The sequence below is a fragment of the Numida meleagris genome, chromosome 13 (assembly GCF_002078875.1).
Source record: "Numida meleagris isolate 19003 breed g44 Domestic line chromosome 13, NumMel1.0, whole genome shotgun sequence".
Classification (NCBI taxonomy): domain Eukaryota; kingdom Metazoa; phylum Chordata; class Aves; order Galliformes; family Numididae; genus Numida; species Numida meleagris.
The window spans coordinates 12,373,487-12,391,766 of record NC_034421.1 but is presented as its reverse complement, the minus strand read 5'-3'; the positions used below and the strand labels follow the sequence as shown (position 1 = coordinate 12,391,766).

The 18,280-nt window shown below is 39.5% G+C and overlaps 1 protein-coding gene and 1 long non-coding RNA gene across 4 annotated transcripts in view; one reads left to right on the top strand and one right to left on the bottom strand.

Annotated features, from left to right (window-relative positions):
* The window catches only part of GTF3C1 (general transcription factor IIIC subunit 1), a 40,375-nt gene that overhangs the window by 21,354 nt on the left and 741 nt on the right, over window positions 1-18,280 (bottom strand). Inside the window, exons 3-17 of one of the 3 annotated variants that reach the window (XM_021412088.1) lie at window positions 17,863-18,039; window positions 16,180-16,323; window positions 15,702-15,798; window positions 14,999-15,122; window positions 11,273-11,428; window positions 9,677-9,792; window positions 7,961-8,285; window positions 6,065-6,276; window positions 5,208-5,347; window positions 4,568-4,721; window positions 4,032-4,135; window positions 2,524-2,708; window positions 2,034-2,297; window positions 983-1,128; window positions 431-528 (exon numbers count right to left, since the gene is read on the bottom strand). In XM_021412088.1, coding sequence (XP_021267763.1) covers window positions 431-528; window positions 983-1,128; window positions 2,034-2,297; window positions 2,524-2,708; window positions 4,032-4,135; window positions 4,568-4,721; window positions 5,208-5,347; window positions 6,065-6,276; window positions 7,961-8,285; window positions 9,677-9,792; window positions 11,273-11,428; window positions 14,999-15,122; window positions 15,702-15,798; window positions 16,180-16,323; window positions 17,863-18,039 — 2,442 coding nt within the window. Of the gene's footprint in view, window positions 1-430; window positions 529-982; window positions 1,129-2,033; window positions 2,298-2,523; window positions 2,709-4,031; window positions 4,136-4,567; window positions 4,722-5,207; window positions 5,348-6,064; window positions 6,277-7,960; window positions 8,286-9,676; window positions 9,793-11,272; window positions 11,429-14,998; window positions 15,123-15,701; window positions 15,799-16,179; window positions 16,324-17,862; window positions 18,040-18,280 lie in introns of those variants that run through there. The other 2 variants (XM_021412089.1, XM_021412090.1) reach the window with 2 other exon arrangements.
* On the top strand, window positions 2,705-4,535 carry LOC110406080. Its single transcript, XR_002443258.1, has 2 exons — window positions 2,705-3,325; window positions 3,975-4,535. It is a non-coding gene; the product is annotated as an uncharacterized LOC110406080 (long non-coding RNA).

Sequence of the window (18,280 nt, the reverse complement as noted above, 5' to 3'; positions counted from 1 at the left end):
ACAATGGCAGACACGCCAGTGAGAGCACATAAGCAGAAACTGAATGCTATGTACGAGAGGCATGAGCTAAGTAATGTGGCACCTTTTAAAAGATTTATGAAGGACAGCATCATTTAGACTCTATTAAATTTTGAATTTCACAGCAGTGAGGAGTGTGTTTTGAACAGAAATAACATCCTGCTGATGAGTTATGAAGGACAGTGCCTCCCAGTTCTCAAACACTGCCTGACAGCATGCATGAATGCCATTTATTAGTTTCTTATTACCTTCTATTTGGGAGAGAAAAATAGTTTGGCACACTACCCTTAGAAGATTGATGATCCTTGTCTCAAGTAACAAAGTTCTCTTTGACACAAACAGGAAATAACCGAGAACACAGTCAACCACTTGTTTCCTCCCTAGAGCCATTTTCTTTGACTCCTCTGCTTACCTTTTGTAGAGAAGCTGCTGTCGGACTGACCTTGGGAGAAATCTGATCAGTGTGTGCTTTTTTACTGGATCGTTTAAAAAATCTTCCAGACCATCCACCTACAATTATTTGTTAGTTAATCAAAATATGAAATACGACTGTCCTATAAAGTATCCAGCTTTGATATCAGAGCTGTCTACTGAAATATTTTTTAAGCAAAGGTTACTGCTTTTGTAAAATGGTTAAGCGTTATCCATTCTAATCAATGAGGCAGAAGATTCAGTTAGACTACAGAAAGCTCTTTGCAAAACCCAAGTTTCAGAATGTGCAGTATTACACAGCTATACATATTTAATAGAATCACAGAATCATGGAATCATTTTTCTCACATGGCTGTTCAAACAACCAGCTTTTTTGGAAAAGAAACTATCAGGAATTAAAATTTCTACTTTCTAACGGCTAGTTTTGTTAAAAGAGCCTAAGATGATACTTGTTACTGCTCAGAGGTACAGCTGAATTATCAGATTTTAAATTAAATCAATTACGAAACAACAAAAAAACAAAGCACTATACCTTATAGCTCACTTGCACTATCTGAACAAAGAGTGAGAGAGGCAAGCAGAGAAGAATGTCACTAACAAGAGCCCATCCAAATCCAAACTCTCTGTGAACTGGCAGAGGAGGGACATAGCGCATCCAAGATGTGTCATCCACATACACTGGGAACGAGACAGCTGGCTTAGACTCAGATAGCATGAACACAGTTCTTACACTAGTAATTTTATTGTGAGTGTTCAAGTAGAAAACTTTCGGCAGTTCATTGGTTACCTGAAAATGATCTATCTCATTGATTTTCAATCCCTTTTTGAAGTGACTTTTATATTTTTCAGTGTTGGTAAGGACTCTTGAAAAGCACATTTAAGCCTACTAACAGTAAGTCTGCTCTTTTTTTCTTTGCTTATACAGACACTTTAGAGGATGCCTGAAAGCTACTAATACAATAAATTCCCATGTTCTGAAGCATTACCCCCCCCAATATAATCTGTTCCAACACTTCACCACCCTTCAAGTATATTAAAAACCTAGATATCCAGTCCAATTCTTTTTCTAATCCTAGTAATATGGAGAACAGTTTATCAACTAACTCTATTTAATCTGTCTTCACTTTGGAAGACGTACATCCTGTCTATGTACAATTTCTTTTTGTATAAGAAACAGAAGGTGGCAACATTTTGTACATTAGTTTAAGCACTAATTATGCAACTATGGCCTCAGTGTAGACCTAATAAAATTAAATCTAAACCATTACTCCAAATTTACTTAAGACAATTTGGAATTCAAAACCTCCAAGTTTGGAATAGCAAACCTTCCAGCTTGTTATCATCCATCATTTAAGTCTATTTTATTTTGTTACCTAAGTCATTAAGAAATAAAGTAAAGCTCCTGTATGATATCTTTTTCAACTTGAGAACAAGTCATTAATAATCTCTCAAGCATTTTTCCCAAGCATTTGTGTTCCTACTTCAATGTGTTTTCACTGAAATCACATTGTGAAATGGCTACAGAAATACTACACTGAACCTTGTCAAAGCCTGAAGTAAAGTCAAGATAGGCCTCCTCTTACCTGTTTGATTGGACAATTCTACTTCTGAGTCCTGGGCAGCAGTTTCAGGATTTGTCACAGTTTTCATGATTTGTACAGTTCCATCTGTCTGGCCTTCATTCACACTCTGCCTTTGTTTGCTGCCTTTTTTCTTACCATCACCACTTCTTTTTCGGTCTGTTCCATTTAAAGGGTGTCCATAAATTAAGTACCAGAGGAACATGTGGACTATTCTTAAACGGGGCATTTTGGGAAGAAAGCCAAGAGAACGTCCGAGTCCTGGAACTGGGAGGAAAGATCACGTACCAAAGAGAATTAAAACAGGAGAAACAGCTTCCCTTGCAAAACTGATGTGAAGAAAACTGGAAGGTAAGGTGGGAAATCAAAGGCATCTCTATAAGAGAAAAAAAACCCAAACACTTCTCTCTTAGGAGAGCCTAACATCTGAATGGGATCATTAATAATACATGGCAAAGTGAAAGATGAGAACAAACAAAAAAGTTTGATGTACCTGTAACAGGGTGATAGTTTTTCAGTTGTGTTATGCCCATTTTTTCATCAGTTTTCTCTGCCCGACTATTATTTTCATCTTTACATGAGCTTTCTTGTCTATCTCCTGACTCAGGAAATGCCTCTTGCCCCAGGTTTTCTTCCTCACCATGGTCCTGGGATGATGGTGTCTGGGGAACTTTAACCCTGTATTAAAACCGTACAGCACTTCGTTAAAACTTAGATAAGATATGATTGTCTGCTTCAGTTGAAAAAAGATGGCATCAGTGCAGCTGGTAATTAAAAGAAACGCAAGTTTCTTTGCAAAAGGAAGACTGCCTTGAACACTTGCTCCCACAACACAATAACAAATAAGAGTACTTTGATAGAAAAAGAGATCCTTTTATGGGCTTATTTGAGAAGATAAGCTGGGTGGTGTAATTTAACATGCACAATGCTATTCTCTCTTGATATGAAATTTCTTTTTTTATATTAATCTTTTCAGACATAAGGTACAAGTGATTTTCATTTCAGAATGTATCAACAGTTCCTAAGTAAGGGACTGGAATATTGTCTTAGAGAATTAGTCTCCTTATGAGGCTACACAGCTGTAGTGGAAATGCTAAGTCAGGGCTTGAAGCAGTGATGGAGCACCTGGGGGGAAGGCAGGGCCAGCCCAGGGGAGCTCAGGTGCATGCAATGCATGTGAGTGATTGGAAGGGGTGGAGCAAGGATCCACCCCTTCCCAGACCTCATTTAAGGGTTGGCAGTGGAGGTGAGGGTATTTCTTCTAGAGGTCCCTGGGTACCTGAGGTCTTCCAAAGGTAAGCAATTTTTCTTCCTTCGTTTCTGTATCCGTGGCTGCTGCATTTGGGCTTGTTCTTATTTGCTGTAGCCTAGGACTTTTCCACCCTGCTATTACTGCTGTGTTTTCTATCACGTTATAGCATTACAAGAGTCGTATTCCTTCTTTTATGCTTTGTGTCCAAAGTCATGAATCTCATGCTCTCTACTTAAATCCCAAAAGAAACAAAGTGGGAATTTCTTCCTCATTAATCTCTACAGTTCCCATATTTCTCTGTCTGCAGCTGAAAAGAGCTCTAGGTTTTCTTTAAATACTGCACCAAGATTACAGGTCTAATTTAGGCTCCATATCCACTACTAACCTAAAGACATACAATTAAGGAGCTTAGTGTTGCCTGTAGGAAGGTCCCATCCTCTGTGAAGGGTAAAACTCTGTGTGCATGACACCATGCAAAACAAGTCTCTCTGAAATGTGAAGACAAGGAGAATAGAGAAGCCAAGAACTTGAAGCTAAGACAAGGGATTAGCGTTCACTTCCTCTTCTTTCCTGTCTTTGGGTGATATCCAGCACCCTGCTTCATCTTTGTGCTTTAATTTTTCTATTGTTAAAGAGAAGGCTAATCATTCTTTTGCTTAATTTGTCTTTATTTCCTCTTATGTCTTTGGAAGCACTAGACATAATAAGCCAGTTTCCCCAGAAACCATACAAACCATCAGGGAACTTGCCTGCTTGCTGTGCTTGAATTGGAGATCCGGAAACGCACCTGCTCAATGGCACTTCTTACAAGCGGATCACTAGGACTCACTGAAGGATGAACGACAAACTCTACCTGTTCAAAGCAGAAGGAAACAAATAAGGGATATTTATGGAGATATTAGCTCTTCTCTGTTTCAACTCAGAGGCTGACTTACAGTTTCTTCAATACTCTTTGTTGTCAAAATGAGATTAAATAGGATTGTGTAGCCTGACAACGCAGGGAGAGACCATAAACAGAACCTCTCAGAAGGGAGATGCAGGGACACTGATCTAGGGACTATTCCCTCATCACAATCAACTGCAGTACGATAACTGAAAGCAACGAGTAACCTGGTTTTCACAGTAGCCTAGTTTAGGACACTTAACTTTTGGGCAGCTCACTTGTGGGTTCTTCTACAAAAAGTAAAGTTCTCCTTGTATTTCAATAAAAAGGCACCAAATATTTTGGTAAATTAAAAAGGTTGTGAGGAAAAGCTGCTTCTGTCACCAGGATTTGAGCAGTCACCTTTTTACTAATGCCATCCTGAATGACTGTAGTACGATAGATTCGGAGGAGTCCTTCTTGTGAAAGCTTCTGTACCAGTCGGATGATAGATTTTTTGCAGCACTTAGTGGAGACTCCTTCTTGCTTCTCTTGATCCATGACCATTTTCTGAAGCCTACAAGATACAAAAATCACTGCACTTTAAGCTCAGAAATACTACAAACTGCCTATGTGGTTTGCTAGCACTTAGCCTTAAATTTCACCTGTATTTTTTCTGTTATCAAGCTTATCTTTTTAGATGAACAGTGCTGTTCTTGTGTGACCCCAGGCACTGGCATACTATGAGAGGATAAAAAAATGTTGATCTCTGGGGTAACTCCAATCAATCTTAATAGAGGTTCCTGATTTCTCTATGTGATGTAGACCATTAAAAATTTCGCTTGTTTGATGATCTGCAAAGCACTATTATTGCTCCTAAACAGCTGACTCATTTTTAAGATTGAGTTCTCATCTCCACCCTTTCCCGCTGCAATCTCTGCATCATTACTGCATATTACTACTGTTAGGGACAAGAAGAGCCAAGACCACAAAAGGCACACAGGACTGCTTATGCTACCACAGTGCATCAGGCCCCAGCCATGCTGCTTTCTGTCACACTCACGTGAACAAGCTTTCAATCAGCCGGAGGTTTCGGACAGCTTCCACGATGAGGTTTCGGCGCTTCAGCAGTCTGTACGTTTCACGAGATCGCTCAACTGCTGCAGCTCTGGAACGCTTTTCCTTCTTTTGGTCACACATCTTCTAGTGCACAGCATGGAAAGGAAAATAATTTACATAAAGCATTAAATGTCCTTAGCCTGATGTTGTTTCATCATACAGCAGCGTCTCAGCCATTCAGAGATTTGATGTACTTATTTGGGAAAGAAAACTAGTCAGTTGGGGATTATCTTTTATCTCCCCTTCACAGGTATGGAACTAAAGCAGGAACTAAGACTTCCATGAAGTTAGGTGCACTTTGTCTGCCCATTCTGTATTGCGAGCCAAGTTAATTTGAAAGTTTTGCCCTAGAGAGCTGGTAAATACACGGACACAGTGCTGAGTCCAGGCCAACGTATCCTGTCTCTCAGAAAGGTTTCTTATGCTCAGTCCTGCAGCAGCAAGGCTACACAACTTTTATGCTGAAGCTCCTGTGTTCCTCCTTTTGAGGAGGCGAACCAGATAATGTGCACCAACAGACATTAGACAGACACATTAAGTCAACTGGGGAATTCACAGAACCCCAGGGAACTAAACCAGAATGGTATTTTGGACGTCTCCCTTCCTATCTGCTGGAGTAGTTTTCTTTTATAATTAACAATAAGGCAAGGAAGATGTAAATATGCTTTAAAATGAAATTTTAAAAAATTACAAATATTATAAATGAATAGAAAAACTGTAGCTGGTAGTCTTGTTGTAAATGTGCAGGACTTTGCTCAGATGGCCATACTAAAAAGGAAACATTAAGACCTGTGATCTTACCTTAGGATCTTCAAGTCTGACCTCCTCAATCACAGCCACATCTCCATCTTCATCAGTGAGAGGAGGGCAGGTGGAAAGGCCAGACTCCTGCTTTACAGTCTCCAAAGTAGAACTCTTTCCTGAAAAGCTGTCTGGGAGTTCATCAGGTTCTTCAAGAACTGGAGGGGAAGGCGGCTTCTTCCCCAGGGACTTCACAGCTGTTGGCTTCGAGCCTGGTTTAAAAGCAAGCACTCTTGTTATGCTCTCAGTTTCCTCTAAATGTTCAGCTCTCTATGAAAGGCCTTCTCCCGTTCACAGAGCTAACTGTACTAAAAAACCTTCTGCTACATTTCTCATATGCTATTCTATTCTGCTGAAAGCAGAAAGAAAGAAGTGGTTTGATTGTGAATGGCTGCACTCAGTGCCCAAAAGCAAAGTTCTTTTTCAGAATTCACCTTTTAAAAAAAAAAAAAGTGTGGTCTTCAAATAATTCTCTCCACACAGGGGAGACCACAAGGGGCCAGATCAGCTTACTCAGAAAGCGCTGTCTGCAGAAAGAAGAGTCACAAAGAAACTCAAGCTCTGCCAGAAACCTGAGGGGAACTCTCCTGACCCAAAGCAGATTTAGTGTTACTCCCATGACAACCTACTTAATATATGGAGATCTGTTCTCCTCTCTTCCCCTGGAGTTCACCAGAGATGCAGTAGGAACATACAAATAGTCAAAATAAACCACCACATCCTCTTTACAATATGACCCCAAAAGGCTGGCAGTTTCACATAAAGATGTTCCAAATAACTCAAGAAAAGATGAAGCAATTAGCTTAGGAAGAAATTTTCTTTTTACAATAAGCTTAGGTGAGAAGGTTGTGGGTCAAGTCATCCCAAGGCAAGATCTCAGACAAGAAGTCAGTACTAGCCCATGTACAGTCATATCACTTGAAGGCTTGTGCCAAATACATTAGTCTGTGTACTGATGCAGACTCTAGAACTCAATTCCATACATTTCCAACTGAAAAACAAACAAACCACTGCTAAAAGGGAAAGTTGTTTTTTTTTAAATGTTTGGCTAAAAAAAAAAAGTTAATTTGCTGGTCTGTCAGCTCCTGTTCTATTTCCTGCACCTAAGATAGCTGCATGTCCAATGGAAAGAAATGATGCATTTCAATGAGGGACATTTCTGAGGAAGAAACGAAACATTTCAAGAAATACAAAATCTGTTTAAATCCCTTCTGAAGTCTTCAGAGACTTCAAAAGCGAAAGCTCCACCAAGATGGTTCTCTGATGGGCACAGTATAAGGTACTTTGAAAAACAGAGTCCATGACAGGCAGCTTGTCAGTTGATCTGAGAACATCCAAGGCAAATATAAAATTTACCTAAGGATGATGTTTCTGTGAGCAGCCTAAGCCAACCTGACTGCTAGCTAGCATGGTCTCTTCAGTATGCTCATTCTTAGCCATGTGTTTTTGTATCCTTTCTTGCAATTGTTTGGGAATTTGTCTGACCCTCTTCAGAATCGTTTCAGCTCTTACACCACCTGAAACATAATTGAGTATCCAAGGAGCGAGGACTGTGAGCCCATTTCACTGGCAGGGAGAAATAACACAATGATAAGGAGAAGCAGATTTATGTTCCCAGTGATTGGTGATAACCAGAAATGTTGGCTGTCACACAGACACCAGAGGACACTTCAACCCCGAGAATCTCCAGAGATCACCACATCAACAGTATTACAAAACACAATCAGTTTGAGGGGGAAAAAGAGGCCCACAAAAAAGCACAGAAACACTCAAGAATAAATATACAACCAAAAACCTTAATGAAAGCTAATAGTGGCTTTTTTTTTCTTATTTAATAGAATGATCCTTAAGAAAAAAAAAAAAGGGTTCTTTGCAAATTTCAAAATCACAATCTACCTTTAGCTGGTGTTGGCTGATGAGCAGCATCCTGGGAAGTTAATTTCAACAGAGGACCTGAACTGGCCTTCTGGCCTTTTCCTCTCTTCTTGCCATATTTCACTTCTTCTTCGTTGTCAGACTCGGAGACCAAAGTGTCCTCCTCTCCAGGGAAAGCATCTTCCAGCGGTGGGGAATCTTCCGGCACTAGAGCCAAAGTAACTGTAGCTAACTGCTCACTCCGAGCCTTCTCTCTCTCAAACTGACGATTTAAATCGCTCTCCTCTGCAAAAATGTATGAAATATACTTTGTTGTCCTTTGCCGACCTTCATCCTCCATAAAACCCTAAGAAAAGAGTTGGAACGTTATTTTACTACCTTACTTCTCCATTCTTGCAGTCTCTTCTCCAGCATCAACAGTGGAAAATTCTTCTAACTGTTCTCACCACGTATCAAAAGATACCATATTATTAGCCTTCTTTTTCTAAATAACAAAAATGTTGACTAACCTTAGCATATAGAAACCAAAACAAACACTCTGTTTGAAAAATACATTTCTATTATCTGTGTATTAGCATGAAATGTCTAAAATATGTGGGATGTATAAAATTCTAAGGGAGAATAAACTTTATGTAGTTAGCACAGAAATAATTTTTTTCAGAAAGTCTTTCTGCAATGTAGAATTTAAGAGAATGAATCACTTTTAGGTAGAACTGCTGCTACTCTGCCACACCAGGTGCTTTAAGACACCTGGAAAATTCAGCGAGCCATCAATGAGGGAAGATTTCTTTGCAGCTTGTTTAGAAAGTGTGCTTACACATTCCTATGATTTACATTGTTCAATTGTCTTTAATTCTACAGAACTTTTCAGAAAATGACAAGATTTTAGCCAACAATTCTCTGCTGAGGGGAGATGGCAATTATCCTGCCTTTGTGGGAAGGAGTGGGTGGGTGTATGCAGGAATTTGTTCATCTGTAAGTCATAAGCCTGATGAAATGGAATCGAAATCGAAATATTTGGAAATAAGGAGTTTAATTACCACAATCTCTATGGAAGAATGTTTTTTCCAGATTTTTTTTTTCAGAATTAATGCTTTTTAATACGTAAGTAGAATGATGATTTTAAATGTTCAGAGGATCTCTGACAAGATCCTACAGTAAGGAAAAGGAAAGCAGGCAGTCTTGCAAAACAGAAGTTGTCTCATAGTCCAAGATGAACCAAAATGGCTATTTAGAGTTGAGACATTTATGTTCACCTCCAAAAAGTATTCCAGAAAATGCAGAATCCCAAATGCCTGTGGGTTACCAGTGATTACAATAAGTGTGCTTTAGTGGTCGAGGCCCATTTGTCTGCCCTGCCTCTTTTTGGAGGCTATACCTGCCTCATGGTGCTGGAACAGCATCATTCTGGAGTCCTGTGAAGCTGCATCTGGCACAATCCCACCTGTTAGTGCAGATCACCAGAGCGTGCATTCAGCAGAGACAGCCAACAGGATGCAAGATGCACTTCTTCCCCAGTCTTTAAGTTCAAATTTTAACTGAACACTTCTGCTGTATACCTTTTCCTCAACTGAGGTCGTGATCTTCTCAATCTTATCAGAGTTATTTCCCTGCAAACTCTCAAATCCCAGCTGTTTCTATTGTTTGAGATGTAATATGTTGTAACATATTACCACAGTAACCACAATTAAATTTTCAGTTTCATTAAGTATTGAAATTATTTTATTTTAACCTTACTTTGACAACTTTGTACCTCTCCAGAAGACGACAGAGCATCCTTGATTCCAGCTTCCCCACGTTCATAGCCAACCGAAGTTCTGCCTGAGAAATACCTTTGGTTCCTCTACTTTCAACTGTTTCAGACAAAAGAAAAAACAACAGAAAATCCCTCACAGAAATACTCTGGCCCAATTGCATACAAATACGTCTGTATATATGCTCATATTTGTTCTTAATAACCATTACTAAGTCAAACTTGTCTTAAGAGCTACCTGATTTTGAAACCTACATCAGAAGATAAACCTTAACAGTCACTGCTAGCAACTACATAATTTTCAAAGGCATACACAAAATACAGTCAAATATTGTCATAAAATGCAACGCAGCATCCCAGTAGGATGAGGTTTGAAACTGAAGTTTCATATTAAAAACAAGGGAATTTTGCAACTATTTTCTACAGTCAGATATTTCTTTCTCCATTGTGCTCCGTAATGAAAGGAAAAAGGAGTATGAACACTGTTTTTTTCACCACCTTTTCTCATCCCACCACACCACCCTTCTGCTTCTACCATGCTGATTTATTTTGGTGGTTCTGAATAGCTGATAAGCTTACAGGGATGGGTAGCTGGCAGCAGCAATGACTGCTGTCATAAAGAAGGAAAAAAGGCCAGCAGGACTTTCTGAAATACAATGACAGGAGAAACAGATTCTGAATTGCTGTTTAACTAATAAAAAGCACATAAGCTTCAATTTAAAAAGAAAAAAAAAAAAGCATGAACTGCATTCTGTTCTCCTTAAAGGCAAACATCCTTGCACAGTATTTAAAATATAGCAAGACAAGAAAAGGAGAATTTGTAGGAAAACACATCAAACTAGAAGTTCTTAACATTTTCATGTTTTCTTAATCACTGCCTGAGATTTGGAATGGAGGGAATCTTGTTAACTATTCGGCATTATGTTCTTGTCAGAGATGAAGCCTAACAATCAAGACTCAGCGTTCCTTTATATCAGACAGTCTCACAGAACTGTAGGGATTGGAAGGGACCTCTAGAGATCAAAGTGCAGCCCCCTGCTACAGCAGGTTCCCTCCAGCAGGCAGGGACTGTCATAAGGGACAGGGACAAGGAAGTCCCAGCTCTGACCAACCCTGGCACGCTTTACTTCAAAGACTGACAATCCACATGGGCAACACCAAATGTAGGAAGAAAGTATCTTCCTCTGATATGCAGACAACTGAGATATGAAGAGATGGCATGACTGCCCCACCACCTACAGGAAGCCTATAGCTCCAGTCTGATCAGAATGTAACTTTCTTTTCCATAAAAAAATAAACACTATGCACAGAAAGCATCAAACTTCCAATTAAAAAAAAATCCACAATAACTTTATTTTATAAATATAAGGAGCACGAAGGCAATGGGAAAAATCTTCAGCATGTCTTATCTGTGGTACTTTAAGACCCTTCGCACACAATACTGTAATTTAGCTTAATACGAAGTTAAGAACCCTTCTGTACTCCAGAATTAAGCAAATCAAGGAAACAATTCTGTTAGTCTTTGTAAAAGTAACAGATAAACTGTTCTGCACACACACATATTCTACTACATCACCTACTTAGCTCATAAGCCTGGGTGAGCATATCCCTTTCGCAAACAATATCCACAGGCTGAACAACTTTTGTGATCTCTTCTTCATCATCATCGTGATAATCTTCCATTTTCTTCCGAAATTCTTTTAGTAATTTAAGGCAACGCACCATGACATCAGTACCTGTGAACAGGAACATCAGTAACAACTCTAAACAAAATGCAGCTTGCACGTGCGCATGCTTGAACCGTGTCATTTCCTCAGGCAGCATGAAAACATAGTGTAATGGGGAAGAAGACCAAAGACAAGTGCTTATTTCTAGGAAATGTTTGCAACAGCTTTTCCCTATGTGTGAATGTGTCACAACACTGACTAGCAGCATTCCTGATGTGCTCCAAACGTTCATGGCTATGGTAACATTAGGACTCCCCGGTGCAGTGACTTGTGAGTGCAATGGAAAACACTGCAAAAATGGGAAAAAATGTGAACTGTAAGAAAAAAAAACAACAGTGAAATGTGTTTCTGGGTGTGCTGAGCCACGGAATGACATCTTCAGAACACAGGTCTGACTGTGAGATCCCTCGCTGGGTCTAAGTCCTCTCCTTTCTGCCCTCCCTACAGATTCAAAGCACCTTTTAGATGCAAACTACATAATGACAAATATGCATGCACGCAATATAGAAGGAAGTATTTACCAAGCACCTAGCATACTGAAGAAGAGGATCAAATAGAACAGTCCTACCCCCCCAGCAGGATCTTAGAGCATAACTAAAATGTACAGCTATTTTGTACAGTTTCATCATCACTATGAGAAGAATAAATGCTCATGGTGTACTATAAATACACACAGTGAAAACAGAGACACAAAATCTAAGGTTGTGGTATTCGAGGGCAGGACACCCTGCTGCCCAGGAGCCAGAAGACAACATACATGATTCAGTTAACATGTTTAGGTAACTCTTCCTCTGCTTTTCCCTTCTGGGATATCACAAAAAAGTGGGGACATGACTTCAGCACAGCATTAGCAGTCCTGTTCCCTGATACAATGATGATCCACTATCACCAGAGTCATTTAGCTGCTGCTGAAGCATTCAAGAGACCCGTGTTTAAGGTAAACTAGAACTATGTTACTGTACAATGCCAGCTCATCAGGTGCAGTGCTTCAGTGGCAGAAGCAGCCAGTTCATCCTGCAGCAGTGGATGGGAATATCAACAACCATCTCAACTCCTCAGGCAGAGTCCTGCTGTTATAAACGCGGGGTGAAAAACTTCAGCTGAAATTACTGAGGTTATAATTAATGAATTTTATCTTTTGTTTACATATGATGACTTACTGAAGCCTAGCTGACATAAAGTTAATCCACAGTAACTTAAACACGTGACTGAACTCCAGACCAGATGATCCCACTGATCCCATTATTTTTCCTCATCTGAATTCTTTCCCTGCCAGATACTGCTTAGGACAGAAATAAAGCTCTGACATTTTGGTAGGGCTGTAGGCACTGTTATCTCATCCTCTGTTTCTCCAGTCCATTAATTTCCACTTGAAGCACTATTTGAAAACAAAAAGAACCAACAAAAAAACCCAGAATTTTTTCTTTTACTTTAGCTCCTGCTGCTCGATAATGTGCTTCCCATAGCAGATGCTGTGGCTTCATTTCTATCTGCTTTCCTGTATAGCTCCAGAGATTAAAGTATCTTGAACTCTTAAGAAAATCAGGTATTACTAATTAATCCTAGTTTAATACCTAGTGTTTTTTAAGGCATTTTTGCGGATTTTCAGCTTTTACATCCGTAAGATGGAATTATCATTCAAGTTGAAGATTCACCAGGTGGCATTTTTCATGGTGAAATGTTAAGAAGTAAACGCAGCTGCTGTTGTGCCAATCTGTGACAACACAAGATGTCTACTGCTTTGTGCGCTGCCACATTTATAAATGGATATGTATCTTCTTTCCTTTTAAGTAAACACTTTGGAAGTTAGATGTTTAATTACCAGTTATAAAGTCTGTCTCTTTAGAGTACTTCTGATCTCCCGAGTTTTATTTGCAGATGTACTGAGCTCATTAGAGCATCTCTGACACAATTTGAGAGCACATATACAAATACAGCAAGGTGTAATACACTCCAAGACAGTGTAAGAGAGAATCTATTTTTTTGACAATGATATACTAATCTGCATAACCAAAAGTATCATGTCATACAAACCACCTATGCTGAGGCCCTTGCTTGAACCAGAAATACATTAACTAAGTACAATATATACTTGGTCAAGTATGATGACAATTTTTCCTTGTATTTTATTGAGCATCTTTGAGGATCTCCACTGTGCTCCTGAAACTCTGAACTTAAGTGAATTCTGGTGTATAAAATCTGTGATATTCCTACAACATGAAGGTGGACCTGCATATTTGTGACAAACGATCTTCTCAGGCCAAAGCTGATTCTATCAGAACTCCGTCAAGCATTTCCTTATTTATTCAGTGCAATATGGGAGATTTCTCTCTGACCTTTGCTAGATGCTGTATCTACTTTTGGCTGTTGCTTCTCTTTGTTTATAACTCAATTTCCCTATACAGAACATTCCTTCCCCTAGACTTGAAAGATTTGCAGGAATTTATGTTATCAAGAGCCTTAATCCACCTCCATGTAACTGACACTCACATTTGTCTTCTCAGTGTTCTCACATTTTTGATCGGTTCTTCTTCCCTCTTCCTTTATGATCACTCCCTATTCACAAGGACCATTTCATTTGTGTTGCTTAGTTTCATACTCTAACTATCCTGTTCCCCCTGCCCTCAGAGCAGTTCACTGCATCTCTGAAGAAAATCCTGTTCATCTTTTAGAACTATTTGCCCTTTTACTCTGGCAAATCTGCCTCTTAGGATTTTCTGTGATTAAAGAAGATTTGTTTTCTATTTCCTTCAGCAATTATATTAATTCTATTGGTGATACCATCCTTCTTCATATTTTGTAACGTTGCTTCTTATAGTTATTGCCACAACAAGTTTTATCTGCATCTTTTCCTGAGAGGATCTGCTCTTGTTTGTTCCCTTTCTTCATGCAGCTCTACTCTTTGTCTTTCCACTACATGTTTGGAAATCATCAAGTTTTTGCAAACCTATTAACTTTGAATTCAAAGCAGTTTATACGCTACACTCTCAGTAGAATATGGGTTTTTCTGAACAGCAGTCATAACTGCTTGCTTACTTAAGGAATTCCTATGTAATGCTGCCGAAGCTTACTTTCGTAGTTTGATGTAAAACTTTCCAGAGCAACTGCATTCTGATGACCTTCATCAAAAATCGTAACTTCAGGAAAAGCCATAACAGGATTGACCTGTGTCTGTTGTTTGGTATTTAGTAATGGCCTTATTTGCTTTATATATCCTTTTAAAATATTGACTCGTTGTTCAACTTCCAGCCTGAAAGGTAAGCAGACTGCTCTTTGTCCCTTTACTCCTTACTGGGTTTAACAGTCTTACAAGGAGACATGATCCACTGAAACTACTTACTCTGATATAAAAGAAACGTGCCTTCATCCAAGATGTACGAAGTACCTACTTCTTACAAAGTTGGAACAAATATTTAATTCAAGTGGGCTGTAGTGTTCTAGCTTTATTGACACATTTATCTGAAAAACTGTCTTTGCAATTAAGTACTTAAATGTACTGTAATTTAAGGTTTGAACCCTATACAGAGATTGGCATCAATGTGACTACAAAAGAGGAAAGCAAAGATATGGTTCAGTTACCTTTCTTTGTCTTGTAGGGCCCTCCGTTGGGGTGTATCTCTTGCAGTGGGATGGATATCACCTTGGCTAGGCCAGCATTCATCATATATTGATAGAGACGTTTGAAAGTTCTCTCACAGAGACCCTAATGCAGAGAGAAATGACAAAAAGCAGTGCAGGACAAAACTCTGAATTTCAGGAAGTCCATGGAAATACCTGTTGATCTTCACAATGAAAAAAAGAAGCAAGAATATCACGGGACTGAGGAGTCCTCTTGCCTGTTTTGAAACACAGTATTTTGTGTTAGGATAGCATGAAAGGGTCTTAAAAGTCTATTAGCTTGTACACCAGGCAGAGCTTGAGAGGATTCTGAAGTCTGTTCAGTCCCTCCTGCCCTATACTCAAGCAGAAGCAACCAACTATAAAGAACTGCACAATTATATCCATTGACTGTATATAAAAAAAGTCTGTTACTGTGACAAAACTTTTCTGAAGCTGTGGACCGAATAGAAATTCTTCCTTACAGCAAGCAGTGACAGTAATTTGATCTAGAGCAATACAGCAGCAATACAGCAATGAGTTTTTTTTAATTCAATAAACTTTAAGATCCTACTTTCGAATCTTCCCCCAAAATACTATGCAACTTTAAAAACAGACTGCCTTTGATATGACTCATCTGTATTCTAGATGAGAGAGAATTTGAAAAAGAATAATGAAATCTCACCAATTCTTCCCTCAAGTTTCCTAATGTTTCCATCTGGTTTGAACGAGCACTTAGCATACTGGAGAGCTTCTCCATCAGAATATCATATTTACTCCTCCTAACCGAGAAAAGAGACTTGACATATTACATATAACGTTATCAGCACAAGTTACAACATTCTAAAATGTTAGTTATTAGAGAAGGCACACTGAAGTGTTCTGCCATTGTTTTTAAGTGAGAACACTTCAAGTTAACAGATGGATTAGAGCTACAATGACAAGAGACAGATGTACAATAGGCAATCAACAAGCACTAAGAACACTCTGTTTTTTTACAGTTCAAAGAAAAGTCCAGCATCTTGAAGAGGTGTTAATAAAGAAAATGAGAATAGTTAATACTGGGGAACTGTGATGGTCTGGCAACCACAGCACAAACGTTCATCACAGCAAATGGTGACAGCCTACCCAGGACATGTTTTAAACATCTGAGCAGCACATACCTATCAACATGAAAGCGAGTCAGGAGCAGAAGAATCGAGTGTTGCTGTGCCCCACTTGGTAGTCTTATCACATGAGACTGCATTGTTATGAGACCATTTCTGTCCAATACTCTTCGGTGATAATGAATTTTTCCAGCATCCACTCTAAAGAAAAGACAACAAGTTATCTAGAAGCGTAGGAACTTTTGCAAATGAATTCTAATTATCCAGTATTCCAATACCCTTATCTAAATTACCCATGGTATTAGAGATGTGCGTTGTGCTAATTTTCAAAGTGACAATCACAAAATTAAGAAGTACTAAAATTTAGCCTGTGGAATTGATTGAAAGTACAAAGCATTTGATACCATTTTCTCTTCAAAAGCTTTTGCTTTGTTCAGTGACCAGGAAAAAGTAGGAGCAGCCATACAAAAGTAGGAACAAGCCACCTAAAACCAAGTCTTTTAGAATAGCTCTTAATTGGGAATTAAAAAAGAATTTTAGGCATACAGCTTAATGCATTGTGACCTAGGTTTCTGCCAGAGCAAGAATAGGGAAATGACTTACATCTGTACGTACAATATTTGTAAAATTACAAACAAACCACAGGCACAACATAGCACTTTGCAAAATATTACAGAAAGATGACTTTTACAACCTTCCTCTGAACTATATGCAAAAAACAAGCATTGGAATACAATATATGAAAAACAGCGTATTCCTGGTGTCATATGGAACACTCAGCAACGATTTGATTTGTGTTTGTAGATACCCAACTCACAGAAGAGAACAAACTCTCAGATTCTGATCTTCCCTGCAGGGAATTTGCAGTATCATCTAGCTATTCTGTCACTTTTTCACTGAAGCAAAGAAGCTGGGTCACTGACTGATGATCTTGGTGTTTTTCCTTAAACTCCTTCCTGTTGCAGAAACATCAGGCTCTATTAGTAGCTTAATTTTTCCTGTTCTCTACATTGTCTTCAGTGCTCTGAGAATGGGAATCCTTCAAACTCTGTCTACTGACCGAAGAGAGAATCTCTGATTCCCTTAGAAAGTATCAGGAAGTATAATGAACTGAAGGAAGAGACCAGTACCTAAAATCATAGAATCATTAAGGTTGGAAAAGACCACTATGATCACCAAGTCCAACCCCAACCCATCCCACCACACCCACTAACCATGTCCCTCAGTGCCACCACCTCCCTAAGCAGCCTGTGCTAATGCCCCACCACTCCTTCTGAGAAGAAATTTTTCCTAATATCCAACCTGATCCTCATCTGGCACAACCTAAGGCCATCATCTCTTATTCTATCGCTGTTATCTCAGAGAAGAGGCTGACCCCCACCTCACTACAACCTCCTTTCAGGGAATTGGAGAGAGTGATAGGGTCTTCCCTGTGCCTCCTCTTCTCCAAATGGAACAATCCCCGTTCCCTCAGCTGCTCCCAATAAGACTTGTGTGCCAGACACCTCACAGCTCTGCTGCCCTTCTTCAGACATGCTCCAGGGACTCAATGCCTTTCTTGTAGTGAAGGGATCAAAATTGCAAAAGAGGCTCCAAGAACAGAACACTCCCATTAGTAAGGATGAAGCGCTACAAGTACAGATATGGGCTTAATCAATACACAGGAAGACAGAATTTTCTAAGCAGCCAGTAGAAATTCACCCACTTTAATTTAATTTATATAGCAAAATATAAAATTACTTGAAAGCCCCACTGTGAAGATCTCTCTGAAGCTCTCCTTGCCACCTGGCACGCCCCAGGCGCTCCAAGATGCAGTAGGAGAAATCAGGGAGCTTTAAGTCGGGATCCCCCTCCCAGCCTATCAAGGCTCTGTAGCGTTGGTCCTGGGAAGCCACGATGACCAGCTTCTCTCCCCATCTAACAGAAGAGAAAGGAACAAACGATTATTACAGAATCACAGAATCGTAGAGGTTGGAAATGACTTCTGGGGATTATCAAGTCCAACTCCCTGCTAAAGCACGTTCCCTACAGTAGGCTACACAGGAGAAAGTCCAAAGTAAGTCCACGTGGGGTTGAGCATCTCCAGAGAAGGAGACTTCCCCACACTTCTGGGCAGCCTCTTCCAGTACTGTCACCCTCAGAGTAACAAAGTTCTTCC